The 17,989-nt window shown below is 45.3% G+C and overlaps 1 protein-coding gene across 1 annotated transcript in view; it reads right to left on the minus strand.

The window, feature by feature from the left end:
- The window catches only part of CPXM2 (carboxypeptidase X, M14 family member 2), a 128,848-nt gene that overhangs the window by 101,609 nt on the left and 9,250 nt on the right, over positions 1–17,989 (minus strand). Inside the window, exon 2 of the mRNA XM_024121523.3 lies at positions 15,074–15,172. Within this exon, the coding sequence (XP_023977291.1) occupies positions 15,074–15,172 (99 nt within the window). The remainder of the gene's footprint in view (positions 1–15,073; positions 15,173–17,989) is intronic.

The following is a 17,989-nucleotide window of genomic DNA, read 5'->3' on the forward strand; positions in this document are numbered from 1 at the left end:
ACACACACACACACACACACACACACACACACACACACACACACACACACACACACACCCCACATGGTACAATAAGAGCTGAGTGCTCTGTGCAGTGACTCCCCCCCAAAAGAGCCCAGTGCACTCTACCTGCCAAAGAACTCCAAAAACAATGCAAAGCTGAAGCAAGAAGCTAGAATTCCTTTGGTTTTAAATTCTCAAAGATACCTCCGGCCCCTGTACAGAGAGCAGTCAGTCATGATACCACGTCCCAACAGCAGGACTTTTCTCCATCCTTAGAAAACATTACTCGGGAAGCCAGGGGTGCTGCCTCGAGGATCAAATAAATGCAGGAGACACAAGTGTTTCAAAGCTTAATTTAAATCTCCACAATCAGAAAGTCAAAAGGCCAGGCAGAGAGATGGCATCATTATGGAGCGTGATATGTTGGTATTATAATCAAGATTATAATGTCAATTGAGGAGATAATTACTAGGTTGAAAGAGCGCTTGAAGTCAATGGGAAGCTCATTCCCAGCTCTTCACCCCTCCCCTGTGTTCTGAGTCCCCAGCCAGGCTGCACTGAGGTAGCTCTGGCAGTAACTCAGCCAGGACTCAGCTCCTGGGCCAGGCTGTTCCAGAAGCAGCCCCTGAACAGCCCTCGAGGCAGCTCCCTGTTCCTCCTCCAAAAACAAACAAAACCCTTTATCATCAAATCAAATGTTATTTCTAAGAGGAAAAAGACTCTAATCCTGAGAATTCTGCATGTGGGTGAGGAGAACATGAAAAAAATGTGTGAAAAGAACACTTCAGGAAAATATTAATTAGAGATGGGAGATGTGTCATAATCTGGAGGAAAGAGTAACAGTCGTCAAAGATGACTCGACTTTCCTCTTCCAGGCAGCGCGGCTCCTGAGAACACCCTGGGCTGAGTGGGGCACTGCTTCCCGGGCCTGAGCTCTGTTCCCAGGACGTGGGCGAAAAGGGGACCCTCTGCCTCATTCCACACCTCCCCTTCGACAAGTGCACACAGGCACACACACGTTGAACTAAATCTGTCCCTGGCTAAAATTCTCCGCATTGCAGCCACTTTACAAAATGGACATTAGCACGATGGCATATATTTATCATTCTCACCACCATCAATTACCATATGCGCATACCAGCTCTGTAACAGATCAGAGGAGCTCATGGCACTTAATTTTGTGACCTATAAGTTACGGAGCACAGTCAGACTAGAGTGTATAAGCTGGAACTCTGAATCAGGAGTATCAATCCCAACACCCTCAAAGCCCTAAATCTGTCTGCAGGGGAGGCTGTTATGAGAGTCAAGAGAATCATTTTAAAAGGTCTGGGGAGCAGTGCAAGCAACTACCATGAGCCAGACCCTCGGAAGACACTTTGTCACTTAATCTTCACAAGAACCGTGAGAGATGGGCATTACCATCCCCACTTTACACATAAACAAAGACTCAAAGAGGCTTACAAAGAGTTAAGCCGCTCCTAAGTATCTGAGTTAGAATTTGAAAATCAGGTGTGACATAAAATCCCAGGCACAGGCTTTACGCCACCTCCCTTTGACTTGAAAACTCAACAGTGTGGTACAAATGCAAGTTGCACGGTGCCATATGGGGTCACAGGGAAGACAGGAAGTAAGGCTGGGACGGGGGTCACCGGTTGGCAGAGGGGAGCTCAGAGTCTTCCGGCCTGCTGTGAAGTCTGCTGGAAACAGAGCAAAGAATTCTCCAAGACCTCGAGAGCACTGCCAGGGGCAAGCTCACAGCCATCCTGAACTTTTGCTTTCATGGTCGCCTATAAACCTAAACCGAAGAAGTCTTAGAACATTCTTTCCTTTGCCTTTCTGAACTTGACATTCCCTTGGATCAGCGAGAGTGTGAGGGCCCTTCCTGGTGCACTGGAGAGTGTTTGCAGTGGCTCTTTGCCCGTCTCAGAAGTCGCTGGTCTTCCCAGAGGGCACACCTCTAATCCCAGCCTTATCTAATCACCCTTGGAAAGCTCCTCCCCCACTTCTGGACTCCTTCAGGCAGCAGTTCTCAGCCTGACCCAACATCAGAATCTTCTGGAGAGGGGAAAAAAAATAAAGATGCCTAGACCCCCTCCCCAGAGACTCTGATCCATGGGACTGCAGAGGGGCCCAGGCCCTAGTCTAAGGCTCCCAAGTGAATCTTCTGAGACCCTGGTTGGCTGGTGTCCCTTACCTGTAACGCTACACAAACTCGGGATTCTCTTTCCCAGGCACCAGGGGGTCAGGCAGAGGAAACTCTCAGGGAGCTGGGTATCAGCCCACGCTGGTGGAAGGCACTCATGCCTGGAGCCTGCCAGACCCTCGTGTGATCTAGAAGCTCCGACCTCAGATCAGTGGTGGCCTCACATGCAAAGCCTCCAGAGACTTCGTCCCTCAACACCCACCCCTCTCATCCTACCCATCCCAACCTAAGAAAAGTACGGACCACGCTGTGAATGTCCCAGGGCAGCAACTATGAGTTCTCATCATTGAAGCCCCAGAGCCCAAATCGGTGTTTCCCACGTGAATGAATGAATCTGTAATACAATCCAATATAACCAATAATCACTATGTCTGCATCGTCATGGAAAATTAAGTCTGTTCTTTACACATCGCTTATAAAGCCAAAAAAGGAATAACTGGTTCAAAATAGCACTTCTCAAACCTCAATCCCTTGCTTATCATCTCCATGAACTTTTCCAGGCGCTATTGCTTAATTGATTACTATTACTTAATTTTTATTTAAGTCAAGTAATTTCAATGGAAATATGTTAATGTCAAAAGAAATCTTATTACTAGAAGATAACATAGAAAAATATATTCATGATCTTGGGGTAGGTTAAAAAAAAGTTTAACCGTGAAACAAAAGTACTAAAGGAAAATAATGATGAATGGTCTATATTAAATTTAAGAAGATCTGTTACTCTAGAGACACAATTGCTAGAATGAAAAGGTAAGCCAGAGTGTGAGAAGGTATTTACTATGCATATTCATAACAAAGGACTCACATCCACAATATTTTTAAGAAAAGCAAACAAACAAACAAAAACCATCCTATCAATCAATAAGAAGAACAATGGGAACATATGCATATGTATAACTGATTCTCTGTTGTAAAGCAGAAACTAACACACCATTGTAAAGCAATTATACTGCAATAAAGATGTTAAAAAAAATAAGAGGAACAATGAGCAAAAGAGCTGAAGAGGCATTCACAAAAGAAGATATCTTAATGGTGAGTAAACATTAGTCATTAGCTTTCAGGAAAATGCAAATTAAGACCGCAGTGAGATACCAGTACATACCCATGAATACAAATACAACTAGAAAGACACAATATCAAATGTTGGTGAGGAAGTGAAACAACACTGCTGGCACAAGTGTTAACTGGTACAACCAATTTGGAAAACTCGCTAGGAGTATTTACTACAGATCCTCACGCCCTGTGACCCAGCAAATTCTACTTCTAGGTATACACACAACAGCAACACATTCATACATATGCCAAAAGATTCATGCAGGAATGATCCTAGCAGAACTATACGTAATAGCCAAAATCTGAAAACAATTCAAATGTCCACTAATATGAGAATGAATAAATTGTGGGATAGTCATGCAATAGAAAACTATAAACTAATGAAAATAAGTGAGCCATAGCTCTACACAACATGGATGAATCTCATAAACATAATATTGAGTGAAAGAAATCAGCCACAAAGACAACACAATGTATGATTCCATGAATATAGGCTCAAAACAGGCAAAAATCATCTCTGACAGTGGTTATCTGTGAGCAGGAACAGGAGGAAGGCCTCAGAGGTTCTGGTCATGTTCTGTTTCTGATCAAATTGACAGTTACAATGGAGCATTCACATTATATGGGAGTGGTGTAGGTGACAACCCAATAAGTTATAGCCTTATGATTTCTAGACTTTTCTGTATGCATGGCACACTTCAGTACTCATAATTTTTAACAGGCTTAGCTTTTCCTGACTATTACATCATATTAATACCAAACTAAGTCTATTTATCCAACTCAGAAAGAGTGAAAGAGAATTATGCTGAGGGAATAAAGCCAATCTCAAAAAATTGTATACTGTATGATTCCATTTACCTAACATTCCTAAAAAACAAAATTATAGAAACAGGACACAGATGAGTGGTTGCCAGAAGTTAGCGACTGGGGAAGGGAGGGTGTGGCTATAAAGGGGTAGCACCAGGAAGCCTTATGGTGATGGAACTGTCCTGTATCTGTGGTGTTTATTTCCATGAAACTACACGTGCATAGGACCACGTACACACACACATGCACACCCATACACGCACATGCATAGCTGGTGGGGTCCGAACATGCTCTGTGGACTGTACCAATGCCAATGGCCTGATTTTGTTATTGTACCAGTTACCCAAAATGCACTGGAGGAAGCAGACTGAAGGGAGCACAAGACCCATTTGTTTGCAATTTCCCGTGGGTCTATAATTACTTCAAAGAAAAAGCTTTTGGAGCTTCCCTGGTGGCGCTGTGGTTAAGAATCTGCCTGCCAATGCAAGGGACACGGGTTCGAGCCCTGGCCCGGGAAGATCCCACATGCCACGGAGCAACTAAGCCCGTGCGCCACAACTACTGAGCCTGCACTCTAGAGCCCGTGAGCCGCAACTACTGAGCCCATGCACCACAACTACTGAACCTGTGCTCTAGAGCCCGCAAGCCACAAGCCCACGCACCACAATGAAGAGTAACCCCTGCTCACCGCAACTAGAGAAAGCTGGCGCATAGCAATGACGACCCAACACAGCCAAAAATAAAAACAAACAAATAAATAAATAAATTTATTTTTTAAAAAAAAAGCTTTCTTAAGAGATCTTAAAAGGGACAACCTTCTCATAATGTGTTCAGGGTTATTTACCATAATTCATAAAGTCGCCAATTGTACGGAGGCATCATAGACTTTGGGGAACTCTAGCTTAAAATTTTGCAGCCTCTCCCAAACTCATCCTAAAAAACTATGAAGAGGCAGATAAGTAAAGACTCCCAACAGTGCTTCAACCTAATGCCAGAGATGGAAGAACATTCACCACATGTGAGTCCACTGGAGACAGTTGGGAAAAAAATGGAGATGACCAGAGGAGGGACAGAAAACCCTTCACCCCTCTTGCACGCCTCCATTTTGAAACCCAGGGTCTGCAGCAACTAGAAAATTGGACATCTATCTCTAAAGCCCAGATGGGGCTTTCTGAGGTGGTGGGTGCTCACCTCTCCCCCCAGTCAAGTTTCTACAACTGTTTGGATCGGAAGTTCTTAAAACACAACTGGACAGGAGGTAGGGGGAGGTGTGGCAGTCTGACAGTACGGGGACAAAAAGAACACTGATAACCGCATATGAAGGTGATTATAGCTCCCCATGAATCCCATCAGATCACAGTGTCTAACAACCAGCAGTGAGGAAAGGAGTTCGCACCTAAGAAGAGCAATAATGTGTAAAAGATAAAAGGCTGCTAGAAAGTGGAAACTGTACTGGGGGTTTTGCATGTTGACCTGGTCAACATCTGTAGATCTGAGGAAGGGCTTAAAGTGTCCCCAGGGGAGAAAATCTGACTCATTCAAAGATGAGTAAAGAACACAACATTAAAAGAGGTACACCATCCAAAAGACTCCAAAAGAAATAATGCGATTTGATGTAATAACCAGGAAAATGTTGTTCACCCTAAGTATAGTGCAAGAGACATGGCCTCTACTTGCCATGAAAAGGATATGCTGGAAAAAAAAGATAGAAAATATTTAAGATAAGCCAAACATCAAGAAAACTAAAAATCCAAAGACAGAATTAAAACCTACAAGGAAAAATCTATTATTTTTGAACTAAGCTCTTTGCCAATGCAGTAGGGAAAAATAAATAAAAGCCTTGAAACATGGAAAGGAAAAAGAAAACTGTCATTATTTAGTGTACATCGATTCTGTACCCAAATCCAAGTTAATATATGAATAAATTTATAATTAATAAGAGTTTAGCAAAGTTGCTGGGTATAAAATCAACATTCAAACATCAACTGTACTCCTGTACACTAGCAAAAGAGAGTAAGAAAACTGAAATTAAAAGCATCACAGGATGTCAGTTATCTAAGAATAAATCTATTTTAAAATGTGCAAGGCCCACGTATGGAGATATATTTTGAAAGATCTAAGAAATACGGAGATATACATGTTCGTGGATTAGAAAACTCAATATAAATATGTAAATTCTCCCCTAATTGATTTTATGGAATTAATGCAACTCTAATCAAAATTCCAGGAGAGTTTTTAAAGAACTTGACTACATGGTGTAAAATGTGTGTGTGCGCACACACACGTTCAGTGGGTCAAGAATAACCAAAACTTTTGAAGAAGAACAAAGTTCTGCTCTATCAGATATCAAGATTTACCATAAAGCTATAATAATTAAGAGAGTGAGATATTTTATGTATGGGTAGAAAAATGAAGTAATGATAAAGAAGAGAACAAGGAGCCTGAAAACAAAGTCAAGCATATACGGACACTTGATATCCAGCACATAAGGGCAGTACTGCAAGACAATGGGGAAACAGTGATTATTCCATTTGGGTTCCTACAAGAAAAAAAATTAAACTGAACTTCAATCTCCTATCACAAACAAACAAAATCCATTCTAATATATAAAGAGCTAAATGAGAAAGAGAAAAAAGGAATTAGAAAGCATTAGAAAGTAGTATAAAATGTCTTTATGACTTTTTAAAAAGGAATTTCTTAAAGAAATCACAAATAGTAGCAACCATAAAGAAGACTGAAATATTTGACTACATCATAATTAAGAATTTCTGTTTATGAAAAGAGCCCATAGGAACAAAAATTAAGTCACAGAAGCAAAGAACATATTTGCTACAAACGCTATAAAGTCAGAGCTCATACTTAGAATGGATAAATCTATATGAAAAACACTGAACAGGAATTTCACCCAAAAAGACACATAAATAGATGAAAAGATGCTCAACTTCATTAGCAATTAGCAAATGTCCATGAAATCACAATGAGTTAACCATTATACACCCAGTAGACTGGCAAAATATTAAAGTCTGATCATACAACAGTTGTTCAGGATGCAGAGCCATGACAGCCCCACACCATGCTGATGGGAAATTAGGATGCAATGGCCAATGAGGAAAACAACTGGGCATTTGTTCAACAGTCAAGTCGAGCCCAGTCGTTCCATGCCTAACTGTATACACACCAGGAGAAACTCAAGCCCGTGGACACTAGGATGTGTGTGCGAGAACTTTCACCGGCAGCACTTTTCATAAAATACAGAAACTGCAAACAAGTCAAATGTCCTTCAGCATTAAAATGGATAAAGAAATTGTTGTGTAGTCCTATGATGAAATGAAAATGAATGAACCAAACAAGTATAACACCGATAAAATGATACACGACATGACTGAATATACACGGTATAATTTCACTTATATAAATTCCAAAAACAGGCCAAACGAACTCATTTGGAAATACAAACATAAGTGGTAAAACTCTAAAGAAAACTAAGGAAATGTTAACAAAGTTGGGATAGAGGTAACGTCTAGAGTTGAAGGGATAAAGATGTGATGGGGAGATTGAAGATGCTCTACTTCTTGACCCAGGTGATGGTTACATAGGGATTGGCTTTATAATTATTTGTTAACAAAACATATATTTTATGGACTTTTTCTATATGTATGTTTTATTTCACAATAAAAGTAGGAAATAGTCTATACAAAGCAGTACAAGCAGAAATACTAGTGCAGAAAATCACATCAGTGATGGGGTAACAAATGTGTAAAGATATCAGAATATTAAAAGGACAAAAAAACTGAAAACAAATTTTAAAAAGGAGAGAAGTAACACTGACTTTTTTTGATGGATGGGGTACTATAAAAGAGACAAAACTCCTTATAATACCATACATACTCTTATCATATGATCCAGCAGTCACGATCCCTGGTATTTACTCAAATGAGCTGAAAATTTATGCCCACACAAAAACCTGCACATGAATATTTATAGCAGTTTTATTCTTAACTGCCAAAATTTGGGGGCAACTGAGATGTCTTTCAATAGATGAATAAATAAACAAATGTATGTGGTACAGCCATATAATGGAATATTATTCCATGATCAAAAGAAATGAGCTCTCAAGCACACCATGAAAAGACCTGGAGGAACCTTAAATGTAAATTGCTAAGTGAAAGGAACCAGTCTTTAAAGGCTACATACTGTATGATTCCAACTTTATGACACTTCGGAAAAGACAAAATCTGGAGACAGTGGCTGCCAGAGGTCTGGGGGAAGGAGGAATGAATAGGATGAACACAGGAGACTTTTAGGGCAGTGAAACTATTCTGTATTATACATGGTAGATACATGTCATTACATCTTTGTCCAAACCCATAGAATGTTCAACAAAAAGAGTGAACACTAATGAAAACCACAGACTTTAGTTAATAAGAAGGTATCAACACTCTTATCAGTTGTAACAAATGCACCACACAAATGCAAGGTGTTACTAAGAGTAGAAACTAGAGCAGGAGGGGAGGTATATGGGAACTCTGCACTTTCCTCTCATTTTTCTGTAAATGTGAAACTGCTCTAAAACAAATGAACAAATAAGTTTCAAAAAGAAAATATATTAATGGAGTGATGATATCTTGAGAAATAAAATTTATCAATATGAACTCAAAAGAATAAAACAACCTGATAGATCAAGAACCATGAAAGAAAGTAAAGAATTATCAAAGAATTTCTTCTATGCAAAGTGCCCAGCTCAGATGAATCTACAGCCTAGTTCTTTCACACTTTCAAGGAACAGATTATTCTATGTTCCTACACAGTTCAGGCCTTTATGAAAGATAATCCAAGCTTAAACAAAAATTTTTAAATTGCTATATAGCTTTTTAATGTCACATAAAATAGATTTTTTAAGTCAAAAAGTAGTATTAGTCATAAAGAAAGTCAATACGCAATAGGAAAAAACCCCACAATTCTCCAGGAAGATGAAACAATTTTAAACTTGTAGGCATATGCTAAAGGGAACACTTCTTCGCTCCTGGCTTCCATGAGGAGGGATGTTCCTGAGGGGAGTTCCATACCTCTCTCTGCCACCCGACTCACTCTGCCCTTGGGGTAACCTGTCTGACTGGTACGCAGGCACCGATAAATGGTGTGTATAGTTCAGCTCTGCCCTCCCCTCTTCCCTCCTGGAAGCAGGATGCCCTCGGGGAACATGGTTCCACTTTTCCTCACGGGCTCTACTCCTCTCAGGGGAGCGATGCCCTGGTCTAGAGCCGCCTACAGCTGGGAGTGGGGATGTCTGCACCTTTTGGGGTTCATTCGCACCCATTTGGTTCTCAGGCCAAGACACGTCTTCCAACTCAGCCTCTATCAGAAGAAAGATGGCCAGTTGCCCCAGTGAATGATGGATAGGAAGCTCATTCAATGGGACCTAATAAGGTAATAGTAACCCTTACTGAGCATTCACCATGTGTCAGCCACTGTTGTGAGTGCTTCGTTCAAGTCATCTTATTTAATACTTATCCCAATCCTATGTCCAAGTGCATGTCCAAGTATTATCCCCCTTTTATATTTGAGAAAATTGAGGAACAAAGAGGTTAAACATCATGCCCAAGGTCAGACAGCTAGTGAGCCAAGGACTGGGCTTTGATCTCCACTCAGTTTGCTTTCAGAGTTCTTCACTGCACTGTATTGCAATGTATCCATAGAGGGGCCCTGTCCTTCATATGTAAAGAGCTCTTATAAATCAACACACACAGACATCTGGGGGACGACCAAGCTGAGACTCCGAGAGCCATCTGGCCCTGCAACAAGGGGCAAGGCTCACAGCAAGGGCTTGGATGAAAAGCCAAAAGCCAATCTGTCTGTGATACAAAGGAAAACCCTCAAGTTTCACACACACACACACACACACACACACACACACACACAATATGTAAAGAGCTCTTATAAATCAACACACACAGACATCTGGGGGACGACCAAGCTGAGACTCCGAGAGCCATCTGGCCCTGCAACAAGGGGCAAGGCTCACAGCAAGGGCTTGGATGAAAAGCCAAAAGCCAATCTGTCTGTGATACAAAGGAAAACCCTCAAGTTTCACACACACACACACACACACACACACACACACACAAGGTAGGTCAATCCCCAAGCACCGTACCTGGTAGAGGCCTCAAATCTCACCCAACCCAACACGAGGCAGAGTGCTGAGGGCGCTCCATTCACCGACATGTACTGCTTTGGGAAACCACCCTATTTCCACAATGGCAAGAAATCCAGCTTCTTTCCTACAGATCAAAGAGCACTTCCTGTGGAGGGCCAGTCCTGCTGATCTGGGCCATGGAGAATCCACTTCAACACGCATGGAACACCTGATCTCTACCCCAGAACACTAGTGCCGACACAGCGCGGGTGCGCGATAAACGGGTTTGTTATTCTGGTCAAGTGCTGCTGCTACCGACGCTGGGCGTTTCCTGAGGTGAATCACACAGGGAGCCTCTGCTCATAAACATTCATAGCCTCCCATGTCAGGAAGGCCATGCACAGGAATCACTGCGAGGTGAGAGAGGAGAGGGCCAGGAGCATGAGGAAGAGATACAGGAAAGCCAAGGACAGGCGATCAGGGCAGGCTTCCGAGAGGACCAGCCAGTTCTCAGGCAGAACCATCGAGTTCTAAGGCAGAACCATCCAGTTCTAAGGCAGAAGCCAGCAAGCTACAGCAGAACCATCCAGTTCTAAGGCAGAACCATCGAGTTCTAAGGCAGAAGCCAGCAAGCTACAGCCCAAGGGAGGGGTACGGCCCATGAGATAAGAACCGTTTTTACATTTTTTAATGGTTATTTAAGTACCAACATAATATGCTCAACTTTGCTTGTTGGCCCGTAAGGCGTGTAATATTTACGATCTGATCCTTTAAAAATATCTGCCAACTCCTATAACTAAGGCATGAAAAGTCCCAAGACAGCATATAAAAATCATAGCTAATGTTTGCCGACAGCTTACTGTGTATACTCCACTCTGCACACATTATTTCACCTCCACAAAACCCTATAAGAGATATATTATCCCCTCTTTACAGAGGAGGAAACTGAGTCACAGAGACAGTAATTTGCCTGGAGCATCACAGCCAGTGAGGGTAGAGCCTGACCCCCAAGCTGCCTCTGCATCACCAACTGAGACGCTTGCTCAGTTCCCTTCAGAGGAAACACGTGAGTGAGCTTCCAGCACAGGGCATGTCTGAGAAACAAGCTCCTGTCTGGTTGGAAAAAAAGGGAGGCAGAGGCCAGAAATAAGTCAAATCACGGTGGGCTCTGAATGGCAAGCAGGGAGTTATTCTGCAACCAGTGCATGGTAAGTGACAGGGTATACGCTAAGTTCACTGCGATACTCTTTATAGCAGCAAAATATTGGAAACAACCTAAATGTCCTTCACTTAAGAGGTTAAATAAATTATAGATCATCCATTCGACAGAACACGATGCAACTTTTTAAAAAATGAGGATTTTCATCTTCACTGTATTTGTCAGCTATTGCTGTGTAACAAAACACCACAGGCTCTCAGTGGCACGTATTCCTTAGTTGTCTACGGATCAGCTGGGCTCAGCTGGTGGCTCCAGACTGGCTGCAGATTGGGCCCATATCTGCTTCACCCATCTCCCAGGCTCCTTGGACCAGTGGCCTAGATGCATGCATTCTTCTCATGGAGATGGCAGGGTGCAAGGAGCAAATGTAAACAAACAAAATCCCTCAGCACAGAACTGGCACCTTGTCAGTCCACCTTATTCTGTTGGCCTCACCTAGGCACATGGACCAGCCCAAAGTCAAGGGGCTTTCACCTTTTGTGAAGGGAACTGAGAAGTCATATGGCAAAGGCTGCACATATAGGGAGAGGGGAAAAACTACACCAATAACTCAACCACTGCATAAGCTATTACAGAACAATATCCAAGATGTATTTTGGAGACTCGCCGAGGCTGACACTGATCCTCAGTCACGGTGACAGCCATGTACATAATCTCTCCCTTAAAGCTAAGATTCTCTCAGGGTGAGTCTGAAACAGGAGGGAAGGGGACTGGGCACAACATTTAAAAGAAGGACGTAACCATTACGGACACAACAAAAACCAGTTAGAACCAACTAGGTCCGAGATGACCGAAGATTCGACTTCCAGTGGACCTTGAGTCTCATCATACGCTCACTGTAATATATTAGCTGCTAAATGACACACCCACCAGTGCCATGACAGTTCCGAGGCTGACCATAAAAGGCCAAAAAGTGGGCGTGGCCCAATTCCTGGAAATCTCCGCCCCTTCCCCAAAATAGTTGGAATAATCCCCCCACTCATTAGCCTATGAAATTACCCAGACCATAAAAACGAACCACCCCATTATTTGGGGGCTTCTGGCCTTCTGAGATGGCCCACACTCTGTCTGTGGAGTGTGTCCCTCCCAAAGCCCTTCTCGCCTTTTGAGACAGACCCCGTTCTGTCTCCGAAATGTGTATCTCTCTAAATCCACTTCTTACCTATCACTTTGTCTCTCACTGAATTCTTTCTGCAATGAGACATAAAGAACCTGGGCTTCATTAAGTCCGGAGACCAGGTCTGTCATCTCAATTAAAAGACAGTGGGTTCAAGGCCCAATCTGGGTTGTGCGGTTTCAAATCCACATCTAACACGAGCCCTTTGATGACAGTCACTCACATAACTCAGTGTGGTTAGTATCTGTGCTGCCCACTGCCCTGAAAACGAAGCAGGTAAAACATCTGGTCCACCTGTCGCTTTGCACGTGATGCAGGTGACATCTGGTCCACCTGCCACCTTGGACACAGGGTAAGTGACAGCCACCCCCCCCACCCCTTCACTCTGCCCCATCTCCAGCAAGGCCCCCAGCTCGACCAGAGGAGGTGTTGAGAGAATGATGGATGCGGGGTCCTGAGCCTGCCCAGCTGCCCATCCAAGGCCCTGCTCTGCCCAGCCCCAACCACAGGTGTCCCCTCCTGGTCCAGACCAGTGTTCCTAACTGCTGTGCCACCTGCCTCCTGCACATGACCTCCCCTCCTCACCATCTCTCTCCCTCCCATATTTGCATACCGGGGCCCACACAGCTTCTCTTCCCCCCACCCCCAGGGTGGCCCTCAATTCTGTTTTAATAGAAGAGCAATGTGAGCAAGGCTCACAGGCCAAAATCACGTCCAGGGCGCTCAAAGAATCAGAGCCAGAATGGCTGCCCTTGAGACCAGGGATCCCAACTGTTCAGACAGGGCTCTGAGGTGAAGGGCGGGGAACCATCCTGAGTGGGCCAGGGTGGGGAAGGAGAATGCTCGTGTGGCAGAACAGGAGCGAAGTGCAGACTGCAGAGTGTACGTGTACACACACGTGGGTACAGAAACGGGCCTTGAAAAACCTTTGTGAAAATGCCTTTCAAAATTGTACCAACTTCCAATTCTGGTAATGGAGAAGTAAGATAATTCAAACCGGCCCTTGTGCTAAAGCTACTAACAAAACTGGAAAAGCTATTTTTAAAACATGTTTGAAAGCATCTAAGAATTAACAAGACAGGAAAGAACTCTCTGGCCCAGATCTGACAGCAGCAGAACCCAGAGAGGTGAGGCCAGACTAGAAGCCGCTTTAGCCCCGTGACTTGTGTGATCCTGAGAAACGGTGTTTTATCAGCCTGCCGGGGCAAAAAGGGGACAAAGAGTCATGCCCGAGGCCCACCCAAGGTAGGAGTCTCACTACCACCCATTTAGTTGAAACCCCAAAGGCCCACACTCTCAGGGTGAACCGGCAGGAACACAGCCTTAGCACCCCTTGGGTCCTCCACACACCGTCCTGATATGCTGGGCCCTCCCAAGGGCAATGTGTCCAGTGCACACCTGCCCACTTTACGATGGAATAGAATTCTCAGTCAGTAAGTGACTGCAGAAGTTCACTGGTGTGGAACTTCTGTTTTTGTTTTAGGATGCACTGCCAGCCATATCTGTGATTTCTCAGATGGCAAGTTCTTGGTTAGAAACACAGCCCCAGATCATTACACTCTACCCAAGGGAGCACACCGTTCCCTTTGTGACAACCAACTCTGTTACGCGGTTTAGGGGCTCACGCGGCAACTGGAGTCGGATCCTGCCTCTATCAACCCAAATTTGTGAAATGCTCTAATTATTTCAAGCAGCTGTGCTGCTGAGCAGAAACCAGCAAATCTTGGGTTCAAATCCCTGTTTTACAACTTGCAGACTGCATAACGGCAGGCAAATGATCCATATTATTGAGTCTCATTTGCCTCACCCGTGATGACGACGATGATGATGACAATAACAATATCCACAATACCCAGAGGGACGTGAGGAGCCGTGACGTACGAGGCCCAGTGCTTGGCAACTACTCAGAGCTTAAGTGCTTAATACATGTTCACTCTTACTAATATCAGCACAAATGTCATCCTAGATACCATACTTTAGAGTAAGAGAGATAACGATAAAGGTAATTGTAATAGTTAATAATAATAGTAATAGCTCTAGCTAGCGGGTCAGAGTTTGTCCAAGAGTCTAGAACTAATGGCTTTGACCATCCTAAGGTAAGTAATGAAAGGACCAATATTTTTACATGATTGTAAAATGCCAGGCCTAGCATTACATGCTTTGGAAGTAGAAGACCGGACCTCTGACACTGGAGGCCCTGGGTTCGGCTGGGAGATAAGAAATGCACACACAAGGCTGTGGGCAGCTACGAGGCCCCACAAGAAAGGAAATGATGTTGTCTTCAAGGGGGGAGGGGGAAGGGCAGGGAAGGCACAAGAGCTCCAGGAAATTCAGAAATGACCTTAGTCAAGCTGATGGGGAAAATATGGCTGTGAGTTACCGTGCGCAGCAGAAGAGAGAGCCTGTGAATGTTCTCACCCCCGTACGGATGGTCCAGAAGGGGCGGCAGACCCCAGGCACACCCGTGCTCAGGACTCAGCTGCTGCGCCGGGGCCTGCGCCCTCCCAGGGCCGGTGATGAAGCGGGGGCCTCACTCACCCTCTCTGGCAGCGTCACGGGCCACAGGGACCCTGTGATCGTCACCGGCAGCCTTCTCAGAGCTCTTGGTTTTCACGCCTTTTCTGTTGCTCTTTTTACCTAAAAAGAAAAGAGAGAGAGAGAGACAGAGAGAGAGAGAGAGAGAGAGAGAGATGCCTTTACTGTCACATATGTCAGAATCATCCCAGGCTGGTGAGGACTCAGCCGTCTTCTCCTGCAAAGCAGCCGTCTCTACCCTCTGCCTTCCCGGGCCCCAGTGAAGGCACCTTGGACTCTGAGGGGCTGGTGGTTAAAGGAAAGGAAGTGTGTTATTGTGAACACCCAGGGGAGTAAACACTCCTAGTAAAAACAACGCACACTTGCAGGTGGTTACTGTTCTAAGACCGCAAAACGTCCTGTGGAGTACCTCTGACCCTCCCTGGGGGCCCAAAAGTGACACCACGTCTGACTGATAAAACGGAGCTGGAACTCCAGACCTCTGAGCCCGGGGCAAGATTTCCTACCATGCTGGGCTCCTCCCACCTAACTCTCCAAGGCCCCCGCTGGGTACCTGGAGGTGTGATGATCCTACCCACCAACTGGAGGGACTCCTTCCAGGAGCCCAGGGAGTCTGCCCGCTCGTGCCCCGCTGGCCCGTCCAGCTTCCTCTCACACTGGACTCTCTCTCTGCTCCACAGACACTGGCCTGCAGTTCATATTTCCTGCCCACCAGAACTCGGCATGTGCTGTGCCTCCTCCTGCAACACCCTTCCATTCACTCTCCATCTATTTACCTCCCGTTGATCTTGCAAATCCAAGCTCGGCCATGCCCTCTTTGAGATGGTTTTCCCGAACTCCCCACCTACATCAGTGTCTCCTTGGATGGGCTCTGAGAGCACCTGTCTCCGGTCAAGTTGCCTCTGTGTGGAGCCTGAGGCAGGGGTTCGGTGCAGGTGATGTACTGAGGGAGGGCTCCAAGGAGAAAAGAAGGGAGGAAGCAAGATGGCGCAGAGGAAGCAGCTAAGCTAGGCTGTGCTCCCAGGCAGAGTCTAACTCAGCCTGATCCCCTGGGGAGCTCTGGAGGTGGAACTGCACAGTGTTGCCCCACCTTGAGATAAGGGGCCACCTTTTCCTATGCTGGTTAGCCTCTGGCTACAGACTGATCTACTGCGGGGGAGGGGTGTGTGTGGGGTGGTGGGAGCTGTCGCCTTCCAAGGATCATGCTCCAGAGAGGGGAGCAGCTGTGAGCCATCACAGCCAAGCCCCAGCAGCTGTGGGATGGATGTGCCAGTGGGAAACGAGGACCTGGGTGTGGTGTCAGCAGCCCCCACCATGGCTCTGCACACCCGTCCTGTGTAGCATTATCAAACACATGTAACGTATGTTGTTCTGTTCACGGGGGCAGGAACTGTGTCTGGTTTTGCTCACTGCTCTCCCTCCAGAGTCTGGTTAAGTCTGTGAGGAACAGATGATCATGAATGACCGTGAGTCAGTGGATGACCAACGAGACAACAACAAGAGGAAGGGAAGGTCTGTGGAGAAAAAGATACTTAGTTTGGATTTCAAAAAGCAAGTTGAAATACCAAAAACATGTAGCGGATTGCGCCAATTAATGAAATCATTTCAGATAGTTCTAGAGTGACCAAAAAAAAAAAAAAAGATATTTATCAAGAAAACCTTAAATCTTCAAAAACTTCAAGGGTGCACTGGGCCCAGCCACAGGCAATCCTCTCTCCATCATATTCTTGGGTGATACCTGCTGGGCATATCCTTCATTTTTCATGTCAGCTAAAAAAAAAAAAAAAAAAAAAAAAAATCACAAAATTAAATGTCCTCCTCGGGTCAAGGAAATCAATAAACCAAAACATTCAGAAAGGCCAGAGGACGAAGACTGCCAATCTGAGTGCATCTGATGACATCAGCCTAATGTCACCTCGGCATCTGTCCCATTTTTGTGGGTAGGAATGTCAGCCCGGTGACCTCCAAAGATAACTTCTGAAAGAGCCTGATCGAGGGTCTGTAAAAATCTTGATTGTTTGGAAAACTGGGTGCCATAACTTTTGAGAATGAAGCGTCTGATTTGGCAGAAAGATAATATGTTAAGGGAAGAGAAAGTTTTACAGAATATGAGAGGAAAAAGCCATCCAACCCCTCCCTGGAAGCCGGCCATTCGTTGCAGGCCTTCCCTCTGCCTGGGCAAGCTCTCCGGGGCCTCCATGGGCGACATGGGAGACAGAGTCAGAGGACACAGCCCCACAAACACCCTCAGCCTCACTCCCCTGGGCTGGACCCATGCCCTGTACTCGGCTCTGGGAATCCAATAATGGTCCAGATGTGAGGCAGATGTGCTACCACCCCTGAGACCAACATGTGGGGAACAGATTCCCCGCAGGGAGTGGAAAAGGGACAGAGAAAACAGGCGGGGCACCTGCCACCTTCTCTCGGGAAGACGCACTTCCAGGACGTGTACCTGCAGATCTGCTTCCAGCCCCAGGCGGCCAGGTTCTGCCACTGCACCGACCATGTGTGGCCTCGGGGGACCCACCTTACGCCTCCCATGCTGATTCCCCTCATCAGTGAAATAAGGAGACATGGTACCTGCCTCGGTGGAAGTTACGGAGAGGAAAGAGATGACATACGTCAAAGCACTGAGGGCCGTGCCTGACCTGCAGTGACCTCGGAATAAAAGACAGCCTCCACCTTCTCACCCTTCATGTTAGTCCCAAGTCCCCACCGTCACAAAGCACCATCCCAGTTGCTGGAAGAGTGACAGCCAACACGTGGCGCGTGAGGCACAATTTACAAGGCATTTTCACATAGATTAAAACATCTGGGGCTTCCTTGGTGGTGGCGCAGTGGTTAAGAATCCGCCTGCCGATGCAGGGGACACGGGTTCGTGCCCCGGTCCGGGAAGATCCCACGTGCCGCGGAGCGGCT

Source organism: Physeter macrocephalus, chromosome 20, assembly GCF_002837175.3.
Source record: "Physeter macrocephalus isolate SW-GA chromosome 20, ASM283717v5, whole genome shotgun sequence".
NCBI classification, from domain to species: domain Eukaryota; kingdom Metazoa; phylum Chordata; class Mammalia; order Artiodactyla; family Physeteridae; genus Physeter; species Physeter macrocephalus.